General features: G+C 40.8%; 1 protein-coding gene across 4 annotated transcripts in view; it reads right to left on the bottom strand.

Annotated features, from left to right (window-relative positions):
- The window catches only part of myo18ab (myosin XVIIIA b), a 114397-nt gene that overhangs the window by 76550 nt on the left and 23541 nt on the right, over positions 1-14306 (bottom strand). For 3 of the 4 annotated variants that reach the window (XM_083886751.1, XM_083886748.1, XM_083886749.1), the window contains exons 1-9: positions 13999-14179; positions 11902-11999; positions 11318-11350; positions 9627-10781; positions 5351-5416; positions 4787-4874; positions 2540-2646; positions 694-870; positions 261-471 (exon numbers count right to left, since the gene is read on the bottom strand). In XM_083886751.1, coding sequence (XP_083742877.1) covers positions 261-471; positions 694-870; positions 2540-2646; positions 4787-4874; positions 5351-5416; positions 9627-10781; positions 11318-11350; positions 11902-11940 — 1876 coding nt within the window. In that variant the 5' untranslated portion in view covers positions 11941-11999; positions 13999-14179. Of the gene's footprint in view, positions 1-260; positions 472-693; positions 871-2539; positions 2647-4786; positions 4875-5350; positions 5417-9626; positions 10782-11317; positions 11351-11901; positions 12000-13998; positions 14180-14306 lie in introns of those variants that run through there. The other variant, XM_083886750.1, reaches the window with a different exon arrangement.

The raw sequence follows: 14306 nt of genomic DNA on the forward strand, positions 1-14306 counted from the left end.
GGCCAAAGTAGTTTTTAATGTACACTTGGAGAGGTGAAAAGGCAAAAGATTTTCAAATGGTTACAATATGCATCTTTACCCCTAGATGCCACTACATCCTACGCCCTCAGTGATCAAGCCCAAGTCACGTGACGAGCAGGACTCGACAACAAAGTCAAGTCTCATCGGGAGGTTTTCTTACATCATTAAAAAACTTCTACAACTATGTCACTCTGTCCTCTCTCTGCCCCAACCACCCTCTTCTGTGTCTGCAGGCTCACCAGAGAAGATTTTGCCTGTGCTTCCTGCGATGGAGACCAGATACTGGAGCAGGTGCTGACAGTTGGTGGTCTTGCCACTGCCAGACTTGCCCAGCAGCACAATCGACTGATCCTGCCGGGTAGTGAGTAGGTTGCGATAGGCCGACTGAGCCACGGCGTAGATGTGAGGAGCCGAGTCCTCGCGCCGACAGCCTTTGAACATGTGCATAACCTGATGGGAGCAGGAGATACAAACAGCGGTAAGGAGGAGACACAAAAGAAGCACGTTTAGATACAGCCCTCAGCTGTAGATCACCCATATCCTTGGAAGAAACGAAGACGAACCACAAAGACTGTAGTTGCAGAAGGAAAACACAGGAAAATAGACTGTTCTGAACACACAGAACACTCAATCAAATAAGTACTCAATTGCTTATCCTAATCAGAGATGTACCTTCTCAGAGTACATGGAGGGTGTGCTAAGAGGGTTGATGACCACCATGTTGGGTCCGGCGTAGGTGTGAATGAGATTGCCTCCATAGCGCTGCCTCAGACAGTGCATCACACTGGACTCATTCAGATAGAGCAGTGAAGCCAGGTCCTCTGATCGATCATACAGAGGAGGGTTGGCCTATTTATAGAGGAGAGAGAAAGAGATGGTAGTGATGACATCAAACTAGCAACAGACAGAAGGATGTCCATCTTAAACTGATCCGGGTGGTAATGTACTAACAATGTGCATTGGAATTAGTGGTCCTGTAAAATGATTCAAGGACAAAACTGGATGACTGCTGTGTTTCAACCTTGTGGCATCAGCATGGAGGAGTGTTACGAGACAAAGAGAAAAACACCAGTATTTGGTTGATTCAAATACAACTATGGCTGTACCTGACGCAAACCTTCCATTCCTGAAGCTTCAATCATGTAATTAAAGCTGCTCTTAGTGATCTCAACAATGTCATCTTTTTAATTAACTTTCAGTTAACTTCTTGTCTGCTGCTGCTGCCGGTTCCATTGCGCTCCCTTCTGTCACAGTATTCCAATCCTTTCCTTTAAATGTAATCGGGTATGTCATCTTTTAGGACACTAATGTGTACCACATTCTTTTGTCACAACCTTGATTTCAGTCTTATGCAGTTGTTTTTACATCTTTGAAACTACAAAGCTGTGACCATTGCATCTGTACTGACACATTTATGCCATAAACAACAAATATTCTGGTCCTGTAAAGAGGAATATAAACCATCCACGTTTTTTTTTTGTTTTTTTTTTAAATCATACTGTATGTCATTATATTGTCCAATAAGAAAAAGCCTTTATCTTATGGGTACAGACTTTCCTCTACCATCTGTCCTCCCCTTTCCCTTTACTAAAGTTACACTGATAATTCTTCTGCAGATGTGTAGTGAACAGGTCACTGAACAGGGAGGCCATCATACCATCAACACAATGACCGCTGGGTTATGTTAAGCGTGTCTCACTGTCAAAATCTTGGCAACAGCGTGAATAACACAGTTGTTTTGCGTCGTTTAACTCGCCTTCAGAGACGCAGAGGAACATTTGAGTGGGAAAAAGAGCTGCAGTCAGTCGCAAATGTCAACAGTTGGCTGCTGCCAACCGACAAACTGCACAATCTCTCATCATCTCATCTCCCATCACATCACTGATGACAGCAATCAGTGTCCTCTGTGGCCCTGCTCCAGCCAATTAGCTACAGGCTAGCTCACATCTATTTCTTCTTAATTGAACATAGTAGCAGCTGAATTATAATATTGGGACGTGTCCTTGTCCGTGGCCAGATGTACTTCTCTATTAAGTTTTGTCAAAACACACTATAATTGTTAACATTTCAAATCTGTGCAAGGGAGTGCAAGGAATTCTTAAAAGCGAAATCATATTGCAGTTGTGTATGGAGAATGTTTTTAAGAATAATTGATCAATAGTTCCACAATAACCAACAACAGGTGATCCAATCTACACCTACTTTACATACAGGTATGTTCCAGTAATGGATGCCCCTACAAAAACAAGGAATCTAAAAGACAGTCTCACACTTAACATGTAAATATCAGCAAAGAGTTTCAGATATGAAGAGATTGCTTCAGGTCATCAGGTCTGTTCATGCTCAACAGATGAGATTTTCTTTTTTACAATTACACAATTTGAAAATACCCTTATTCTATTCCATTTCTTATTATTATATTTATACTTTTGCTTGACTGGGGGATCACTTACAAATTACTGAAGAAATTATTAAACACCAACTACTATTCTGCGATGGAAAGTGTACTTCACTGTACCTTTTCAATGTCATCTTCGTCCACATCCAGCAATGTCCCATCATGCTCCAACTTGATTTTCACCTTGCCCTCTGGCAAGGAGCCAGCTTCTGTCTTCACCACAGTGGCTGAACAGAGAAATCACAGTATGCAGTGACAGCTGTTAGTCTGCTAAAGTGCTCACACTCTTCTGTTTGTAAAATATTCACAGAGCAGTTTTTTTTTATTTAGACAAGTATGGAACAACGAATGGTTCCAAAAAAATTGGCAGATACAAATACAATGTTCAAATGGTAGATTTCAAATGCTGTGTGATGAAAAGGTTGTTGTGGATAAATAGGTAAAGCAAATAACTTTCACCCAAAAAACAATAACATCTGTAGGTTAAATCAAAAGTTTAAATTGACCTATGTTTTGGAGAGCATGGGGGGTAAATGTCAAATTTGGCTAACTACATCAGATGCAAATAGCCTTGTTGGCTTTGTTTTTAGATAGACACCAGTCCTATCTTGGCTGGTTGATTAAAAGGCAAAATTTTCAGCTGCTTGGTTCACGTTCACAAAGGAACATTTCAAACACACTATAAATTGTAAACAAAAGTCATGTGCACAGAAAAAGTGCTTAGTTATCGGTCAGATATGTAAAGTGGCAAAAGGACAAATCCCTCGCAATTTCTACATCATGGAGTGCTAGCTGCTTAATGCTCATCTGGTGTGCTACACTGGTGATGAGCAGTGCCCCAAAGGCTGTCATTTGCCTCGTAGGCAGGCATGGTGCAGCAGCTACAGCTTCATCCACATTCCCCAGTGAAGAGCTGTGAGAACCTGGAGAACCACTGATAATCAGAACAAAGTCAGAGGGACTTATGCAATTAAACAGTGGTCATCCTCTGGGTCAAAGAGACCCCAACTCCTCGTCCTCCACATCATCATCCCAGGGTGCCGGAAAACTGTGAACTTGCCCCTACTTGAGTAGCAGGGTCCTGAATGACAGGTGTCGCTCGCAAAGTCCTGCCAGAGTCGGCAGCTTCGTGCCACACTGAGGTGACGATGCTCGGCTAAATGTGCTTGTTTACCTTTGGAAGATAAAAGTTGCGACCTGCCAGAGACGGTGGATGAATGTGCCCTTCTCAGTTGAGATGAGAACACTGAGGTTGTGGCTATATTAGTATTCTAGTCAAAAGGTGGGGATAGAGCAGCTGGATCTCCAGAATGAATTACGACAGTGTCGACATGCAAGCAGTCCAAGATGAGCAGACTAGAGTCCAGTTCCTTGGTTTCGCAAATATAAGGTCTCAAACTGTGTTTACACAGAACCAAATGATCTGCATCAGAGGCATTAACACTCCAGGGTTTGGTTTAACTGGACTAAACAAGGCTGGTGTGAACGCACATACCCTGTGTCTACAGTCTGAGCAACCACCATAACCTTGGCCACTCTGCTCACTGAAAATATTAGAATCTAATGACAGGTTTTTACCACAGTCAACAGATAAAAAAGGAAATGCAAAAAAGTAGTTCAGGTATTCTGAGGTGGGGTTACATAGCATATAGGTGGCTGTTCTACATGCTTCCTGTGTTGAAAAGCAGCGAGGGACATTGTGCGTGTGTGTGTGTGTGTTTAAAAAAACATGCCTGCAAAATTGGGTACGGCAGGAACCCAGTTAGTCACTTAACAAAATACTCAAACAAGAGAATCAACCAGCTCACATTGTACTACTCTCTCTCCCAGACCAAAGTCCATTGAGAATTATTATTCTTGTATTTACTTTGCTGGTCTACCGCTGCTTCTGCTGGTACGTGTGTGTCACTTATATAAACCCAACTAATGCTTTTAAACACTAAATCACAACATAACACAGTTGAACTGACTACTGAGGGCAGTAGTGGATCAAAAAATCCTGTGTGCCTTGATGCAAAAAGAAGTCTAATGACAAGATAAAGCAGCAAGCATTTTTCTAAAGGTACCGTACACTTATGCTGATGTAAATTTTATTGGGTGAGTCCTTTCGTGATCGGCTAAAATAGCTTTTGTTTGTGCTTGCACTCATGTTTTCACTAGCTGTTTATCAGCACCAGGAACATACCCTAACCCATGTCTGACGATGTGTAATTACCTCATAAAACCTAAAAACTATTCATTTGAGATCCATTGGCCTACAACTATAAAATGTATCCAACGTTAAATAAGAGCTTTTTGGAAATGAACTGAAATATGAAGATGGAGATACAGAGAATGTTAAACATAAATAAACAAATGACAGCTTACCCAGAGAAAAGCCATCTTTGTGGACTAGCCAGACCTTCTCTGATCCATACCAGGCTTGTTCTGCTGCAATCTGCTCCTCTGTCTTCACCTGGTGGATATAAAAGGCAAAACAAATACATTACTGAACAGCAAAGATGAAGGAAATATGTTCACTTATCACAGGTTTCAACGAAAATGCAATATTTCCAGTTTGAAACCAGTACATGCTGAAAGGTAATGAGGGAGGGAAGCTTGTCAAATGTGTCAGAAACTTCAAACCAAAAACATGTGAACTTAACAAGGTTAAGGGGTATGTAGTGATCAGAAGAAACAAAAAATAACTGAAAGGAGAAACACATATTAGAAGCAAATTAATCAAAATAATTAGACATTTATTTTTAAATACAAACAAAAAGAAAAATATTTACAGTAAATTAAAACGTTAATGGAAAAAAGTAAACAAAACACACTGGAAATCACAAGCAGTGGGAAAGAGCACAACACAGCACAACACTCGACAGTGAACACTGGTGAATATGGGACAAGCTGGTCGTGAATCACACTCAGGCACAGTACAGGCCAGACCTGGGCTTGCTGAGCTGCAGCATGAGATGCCTGAAGAAGGGCCACAGGATCCTCTTCCACTGATCCCTGGTGATTTGGCCAGCATGAGGAGGTCAGAGTTTACAGTTATAATGGGCAACACATTTTATACAGACACGCAAACAGAGATCAAATGCAAAACTGTCTTTGCATCTGAACAAAGCATTAGTGTGTTGGACATGTCCAGCACGTGTGACTAGGATATCAGTTACTGTCATGGAGCTGATATGATCCAAAACAATACTTCATAATTACGACTGAACGTCAAAGGTTGACATCAGCAATCATAATAAGCTGCACAAACCAACCACACATATTACTTTACATGCTCCGCACCACAAGTATTAGTCTCACTCTCTTACAACAGGCGTCAGCGGGAACAAAAATACACAGCTCATTCAGGTTTATTTCCATGAGTCCAATACTTTGTGGAACAAGCATAAACACAATGCTATTGTGTCATCAATTGCAGCTCATGTTGAGAACACAACAATAATTCTATATTTAATACTAAACAAAACCATGAACTGTGAATCAAGAAGGACCAAAGTGAGGCTAGATTACATCCAGATGACCGGCTACAACACAGGTCATTAACCCATTCTCCTCCAATTTAGCAGAAGGGACATGGACCGAGCCAAAAAATTAAATCAGAAGACAGACCCATATTTATTTTGTTTTATTTTACTGTGGAAGGTTTCTTTAATTTTAAGGCACAGCATAGCACTAATGTCCCTGTGTTCTTCTTCTTTATAGGTTTATATTTTAGATACAGTATGATAACTACTGCAGACGTTTGGCTCCAAGAGACATCGCTCTTACGAGATGGTAGCACCCGTATCCGAGATGTATTGGCAAAATGTTTGTACAGTGGGAGGAAGTGACTATCTTTGTTTATAGTCTGTAATAAAAAATATTTTCAAAAGAAACCTAAAAAGATTATCACAAATATATGGGCCATATTGGATTATAATATTCAAATGAAATACTATTTTTTTTAATTTGCTTATGTAACACAATACTTATTCCTTGCCTAAAAGACATTCTACATCTACGTCAGACAAAAAATATTACAATAGTATGAGCATTTCCTGACTGTTAGTAAACGAACACTCTTTCAATGTGGTTCTCCTCATGCATGAAAAGGCCACCATCAAACAGGAATCAGAATTACAGTACAACTGAGAATAAGAAACCAGTTACAGGTTTGAAAAAGTGAGGAAAAGTTAGAAGGATTCAGAGTCTTATACTCCACCACATCACACAAGTAAAAATTCTAGTCAGGGGGCCCAGAGGAGGACATAGAGGCTGTTGTACCTGGAGGGAACACTGCGGCTGCAGAGCTGCAGGGACATGGACTTGGACAGAGGACGAAACATTGACTGTTGGCTCCAGCTTAGCCACAAAGCAGCCACAGAGAGACGACAGCAGCCAGCAAATACAGCAGTGTGAGTAAAGCATGGAGAGAGGGATAGAGAATGAGGAGGGAATAGAAGGCAAGGTCAACATGGAACCAGCAAATGTAGAGGATCAGAATATATAAAGCTACATGAAACGTGAAAATTATTTTTTTTTTTACTTAAGTAATCATGGGGTGGAGAAGAGTGACCAAATGCTAAGATATTAGTAGAAACACAGCATGCCTTTAAGCTAAGGAACAAAGCCAGAGTGGATTTATATACATTAAACAGAATAATCCATCACTATCAACCAGGAAGACATTAGAAAACAATAAGATTAGTGTTAGTGTGGTAATAATAGGTGGTGTGTCTCACTGGACTGTCAATTCACTTAATTACAGAAAAAATGTCATTTTCGATTTTTATTAATAGTGACATGTGATTCATCTCCTGGTTTAATCATCAATACAAAAGAAAAACTGTTTTTTTGGACAGCCTATTCAAAGGTGTAGTTAATGAGTCACTTTCAGAAACTAACTTCAGCATCAGTGTAATCGTGATTTGTTCCAAACTGAAACAGCAGCACTCTGATCTTGATTCAGCTCTAATTTATGACAATGGCTCGCTTCCCTTCATTCTTTTTAGTGTAGAAAACACTGAGGTTGTCCATTTTAATCGGTCTTAATCTGTTTTTATTATACCACCTGTGATTATACCACCTGTCGCCAGTTTAAATTGACTCCCTAATTAACCTGATTACGTCAAATTAATATATCAGGACCCGCATTTGGCTTGACAGAAATTTGGCTGTGTCATATTTAGGTACATATAAGTATGCAATAAAACTCTGAACAAAGACCTGCCTAAGAGCTCACAATTGAAGGACCAAAATAAATTAACTCAACTAAAAACATTCTCTGAGTGTGTAGGTAATTTTCCACTCGAGTGATTCTCCAAAAATAAGCCATGAGACACCGGCAATAGAGTCCCAAAGCTTCAACTGGGAAACTGAGATTCAGATTGAGAGACCAGCCATACTTGGGTAAGTAGAACAGTAGTAAGTGAGAAGGCGTGAGGTGAAACTCAGAGGACCTGCAGCGTCACAGAAATAAGGGTTACAGTTGGAGCCCCGACAGCAGAGGGGATTAACATTTCACTACGTCATGACTCACAGCTGGTAGACCAACTGTTGACCCTGTCATGAGGGCAACAGACACCATGCTAATACTTTGACACAAACCAACAAGACACACACGAAACGCAGACAACACACGATTTGATATGCACGTGAATTGCAAGGAGATTTACAGGGACACCGAAGATCCTCATCAGGCGCCTCTGAGCCTCCTCGGTGGGACTGAGTGGCACCTCCTACAAGTCAAAGCAGCAAGCGACACATTGAAGCAAAGCCAACTGAGTCAGCAGACGCAAAGCATAATGAGGATAAGTCGACACAGAATTACAAAACATACAGTACAGATGAGTCAATCACAACTGACACAAACTGGTGTTTTGTTCTGAGAAAATCTGTCTGCACACACACATACAGTACACACACACTGGGGTCATCAACATGAAGCTGGCAGTTTGGATTAATGAGGACACTAATGCAAAAACGCTGTGTTAAGAAGAAAATGCACAAAGGTGCTTCAAACTGCATGCACGCACGAATATCAATAGCACAGGAGAAAACTATTTGCAACAACTTAAGACTTAAGTAAGTGGAAACAAATATACTGAGCGAACAGAAATTTCACAATGATAAATTAATGTATAGTATTATTAGGTTGTTCAAAGGCAGTAGAAAATCTCCACTCCTAATGCAACTCGTATTCCTTATACAGTAAGTGAAACAACTAATAAGTTAATAGCTCTCCTGAAATCTATTTTTTTTATACAGCCATTTCTGACATATATAACCTTCTTGGACAGTAATGTTAGGTCATGTACCTCTTGCTGGATTCTGCTTTGAAACCACAAAAAAACACTGTTAAATATACAATAAACTGTATTGTTTTTTTGTACAAAACCAAATGTTTTGAGCCTCACTGACTGAATATATGTCAAGAAAACATCATACAGCTTTGACTTTTATGTAGTTCATCCAAAGGTTACGACAAGAAAAGCAATGGAGTCATTCATAGGGTTTGTCCCATTGGAAGAAAATGTTATCAGCAGATGTCATGGCATTCTAGACAATATTTTACAAGACAAAGTCCAGGTCAAGAGGAGGTTGCAAACCAGTGATTGCACCAGTAATGGAGTCAGCATCATCATCAGTACTGCCCAGTCTGGACATTATCCCGAGAGACTCCCCAGAGAGACCGTTTGTGTTATCGAAAATATCCACAGAGGTCCCTCCATACATTCTCCACATATTCTCCTGCTAGTCCAGATAACGTCTGAGTGAGCTCATGTGAAGTGGAAGTAGGAGAAGCATCAGATAATCCATAGCGAGTGAATGGGTGAGTGGGCCCTGCCTCCTGCATGCTCAAGATGAAGCCTATGGTGTTGAACTTGAGACCTTAACTTGATCTCGGTTTATATTTTTGCTTTACCGATTACTGACCTTTAACCGGCCAGCATTGGCTACACAGACTCTGAAGTCAACTTTCAAACCACACCACTCGTGGACGCAAAACACACATTTTCATGTTACCGTTCATGCTCCACTGCTTGTATACAATGGCTATTGAATGACTCAGCACCACAGTGAAGATACACATAGTTGTGGGGTCCGCAAACAAACACCACGGTACTCTTCTGCTTCAACCATGCATTTCAAATGGCCATGCAGTTTCCACATCTATGTCTCAAAAGTAGACCACACATGCAAAGTGAGGACATTCTTACTGTACCTCTTGTTGACAGACAGCAGGTTGTTTAATGTGAAGAACTCTTGGAGGGGGTGAGAGTGGACTCAGACAGGCAGGGGTAGCAACTTGACAGGGTTTGGGGACAGGGATGAAACGAGATGAAGGAGAGAGGGTGGAAGCTTTTGGGGTAACTGAGGTGGTTGGAGGAGGATTTGAAACGGTGGATTTGGATACAGGTGTGAAGCCACCAGGTGGAAACGAGGGTGTGGATTTGGAAGCTGGGGTCGAGCCAACAACAGGTGTAAGAGGTGAGGGTCTGGAATGAGTGGATTTGGAAGAAGCTGGAGCTGAGCACTTTGAAGTCACGCTGGTTTGATTTACAGCTGATTTGGGCCCTTGTGTAACTGGACCGGAGCTTGTGAGTTTAGGGTTGACTTCCTTTGGTTTTATTGTAGATTTGTCCTTTTGGTGCTCCTCTTTTGTTTCTGCCTGCTCAACCTTTTCTTCTTTCTTCTCATGTTTCCTCTCTAACTCTATTTTTTCCATTCGTTCCTCGTTGCGTACTCGTGGACGGGGCTCTCGTGTTCTGCCTCTGACCATGAGGCTTGTCAGTCCATGTGAGATGTCGTCCTTTTCTTCTGTTTTAATACCATCATGTTTAAAAGAGAACCCTGAATTCATGGGGGTTTTAGACACGACAGCTGGTGCTGCAGGTTTGGTGGCATGCAGGGACTTGTTCGATGGCTGTGTTGGCCCCTGGGTCTCATCATCTTCTGTAGGCAGGATCCTCCTGACAACACGACGAACCACCTTTACTACTTTCTTATGTCCATAACCCTGGTCATCGGTAGCATCCATCTGGATGGTGCCTGGATCTTTGACATAGCTGTTGCCTGTACCATTGACCACGCTTTTACCCATTATTCCATTTTGCTGTCTCTCGTTGTCCATAGCTGGCTCTGGACTTCCAGAATCGTTTGGTCTTTCGAGGCTTTTAAATTGTTCTTCTACCTTTGTTGGTGCCTTATGGTGCTCTGGCACAACAGGTGTCCTGAGCCTGGGAGGGGAGGGACTCCTGACCCTGGCCCCCGACTCCGTACTGGGACACGGTGGTGGACTTTTTACCCGGAATAACCCCCTGCCAGGATCAAGGGCTGGCACTGACTTGGCACGGCTGGACAGCCCGTTACTTTCTGACTACTCATAAAGAGCAAAAGGAGGAAGTATCAGTAAATGACACAATAAACTGAAATCCATGCAATCAAAAACCAAGGTATTAAAAGTGAGAACATGATTTTTAAAAGTAACCTTATCCCCAACAACTTGGTACAACTAATGCAACATGAGATAATATTATTTATTGATAAAATATTCAGTATTGTTTGGCTTTTTCTATAAAAATCAGATGACCACTTCAAGGAATGAGAAACTATCAGGGCAAACAGAGATATTTAACCAGGTATGGTATTTGGTGAAAGACTATCAAGAAGTCAACCACACAACTTTCAATTCAGCGTGACAACTGATATTCAACAACAAAGATATTCCAAAAAGCAGACATAATTTACCCCTGCAAGATTGACTAAGAATATATAAGTCATGACTTATTTCAGAAAAAATATACACTCCTTTGGATTCACTAAATGTTCAAACTGTTAAAAACAAAGACCAGCTACACTACATACAGTATACCCAGTCAAAACGAATTAATTATCATATTTCAATTTACTTACACAAGGGCTTTCTGGGAGGTTCTCTTCTTTGATCTAAATTTGTTAATATGAAGAAGGAAACCAGGTCAAAATCTTGACATTTTGTGAGACTACTGTGCATCACACAACCGTGCAAGTCTCAAAACATGCAAAGTTTCTGCGAGCCAACTTTAGCATAAAAATAATTGTGATCTCTTGGAAACAAACAAAATCTGTCAAGCTCATTGTGTTTGAATGGCTTTGGTACTGTGTCCAATAAAGGTGCTCAGGTGGCTCAAAATCACACCAAAAACAGCAATTACCGCAGGTGGAAGTCAGAAATTACATTGCATCTTTGAATCAGAACGTTTTCAAGTACTGTGCTACATTTACAGTTGATTGATAGTGTAATATAACTTGCATTGTTGCTTAAAATGTTGTGTTTTTACTATTGACAGAGCTTTGAACTTTCCACCTTTGGTAATTAAAGTAAATATATACATGTGAGTGAAAACGCAACAATTTCTTAGTGTGATTGTTTGACACACAAAGGCCACACGTTAGAATCCCAGTGTACAAAGCTGGAAAACCATGCAGTGTTTATGAAATGTCCAAATGAGACTTCCCTTTTTTTCCCAGAAGGAAAAGCGAGATGAGAATGCCATGTTGGCTGATCTGCTGTCATGGGCAGTGATTGATGAGATGATGATGATGTGGAGGGAAACTAGGAGAAGAAGAGTGGTGAGAATACACAGGGACAGATGAATTAGGATCTTCAGATGAGCATAGACATTTCTGCCAGGCCAAGCCACAGGCTGACGGCAAAGCAACAAATAGGATCTAGAAAAAGCAGAGGATGGACAGGAGACATGGTAAGTGTGGAATTTTGAGGAATGAATACAAGTTGCAAAAGCAACCCCAACTCACCAAATCTAAACTTATCAAAAAAGGAAACAGAGATTATCCAACAAAAACTACTCGTGAGCTGTATCTTTGGACACTTTTTAGAACGTTCAACAACAAAACAATTCTACTGAACTGGATCTTTCTTGATTTGTTTTGTAAAAGCAAGAACACAACTGTAAACGCCATGAGAGGACAGGAATAAACCAAAATAACATTATGATCATAAACAGCATAGTCTCAGAGTTCCGTGACATTATTTTCTACTATTCTTCATTAGTATATCATAGTAAACTACTCAGCCACGTCACAACGTAACGTACACAAATTCAAGCTGATTTCTTCCTTTATCCACCTAGGCCTAACTGGAAATGAAACCAGTGATTCATGTCAATAAAGTAGTTGAATGATAGGGAATCAACATGCACAATGGTTTCTAATGACCTTGCTTGAACTGAGAGGATTTTGTCACTGTCTAACAGGATTATTTTTGGATTAGACAGTACAGACTTGACAGGGTCACCAGCCTATTCAAGTGCCAATATACAGAGACAAACAACCATTCACACTCACATTCACAGCAACGATCAATTTGTGGTCTACAATATTAACCTCACCCACACCTGCATGTTCTGGACAATGGGAGGAAGCTAAAGTACCAACAAAAAACCCATACATAGTTAAACTGGAATGTGAACCAGAAACCTTATTTATGTGAGGCTACTTCACCACCACTATTTTAATTGTGTTAGTTTCAAATCATTTAAACTCAGAAGTTCAAATCACTGAATCTGAGGGGTAATATATAAAGATGACAGTTTTCAGTACAGAAAAAAATCCATATTCAAACACATATCACAGAATAAGTCATTTTTCTCATACATAATGATCAAATTTGAAGTATCACCTCCAAATATGAATTAACCAAAGCATGTCTCATGGAGAAACAACAAACTCAATTTGAAAACTGTCTGTGAGAGGACAAACGGACCAAACACTAGACTTCATCTGAAATGTTGTCAACCTAATCTGTCACGACTGTCACTCTTTTTCATATTTGACTATTTATGGTTGACTAAAAGACACAGACAAGTCGAAATAAGAGAACCCTGATCTGGATCTGGAAGTCTGACTTGTGTCTGAGCACAGATTGTGGGGATCAAAAGAGGACATCTAATCTGAAGTGGTGTGTTATAATCCCCCATATTTCACCAATACAAAGATCATCTCATAGCGGATTACTTCAGGATGAATTAAGATTTGTGACTAAGCTATTATGCTTGTTCTATGGAGCTGACTAATCAGTTTGGTTGCAAATTCAGGAGGATTTTTTGTGGGGGTTGGTGTAGTAGTTATTAAATTAAGTCAAGCTGTTTTTTTTAATTCCATGTGAACACATGAGGTGTTGATACAGAGGTTAAGTCCTCATCACAGGAACTGTCCAAGTAGTGAAAGCACAACAGGCTGAAAATAAAAAGCACATCATATGAACCAAACATTAGTCTGAACTAAAAACCAGGTGCACAAGTGTGAACCTAAGCAGTTCATACACTGAGCTCCCAAAACCACCTCATCAAACAGACCAAATTTATCGTCCACACAATTCCATTTATAGCGAGAAGGAAAAGATAATTTTCACAATGGCACAAAAGCACCCGTTATAAAATATGACTTTCAGTTGGAAGACCAATCACACTGCCCCTACATAGCAAACACTAGTCTAAATATAGTCCCACCGGCTGTGGAGCCTCAAGGCCCCACCACTGAGTAATGTTCCACAAAAAATCCCAGCTCTTAATGTACAGCTTAAATTGTTCTACCTGTTTGTGAAGTTATTCCACAACTCCCGAAACCCCCAGATGTCACCGGTCAAATCAGTATGTAGCCAAAGTTGAGGAGATCTAAGTGAGCGGATGGAGAGAGCGGAGAATGACTGCTGCAGCGGACCTGAAAGAGAGGGGGAGGCCTCTTATGGGCCGGCTATTCCTGACAGTGGACAGAGAAGAGATGTGGGGACAGCTGTTGTGATATGAGCGTGTTGAGCCTGGGTAAAAATAGGAGCCTCTGCTCTGCGTCCAGCACAGGTCTGCCATCAGCTCCCCAAGACACCTCCACCATCCAATCAGAA

The sequence above is a fragment of the Microchirus variegatus genome, assembly GCF_963457635.1.
Source record: "Microchirus variegatus genome assembly, chromosome: 3".
Lineage (NCBI taxonomy): Eukaryota > Metazoa > Chordata > Actinopteri > Pleuronectiformes > Soleidae > Microchirus > Microchirus variegatus.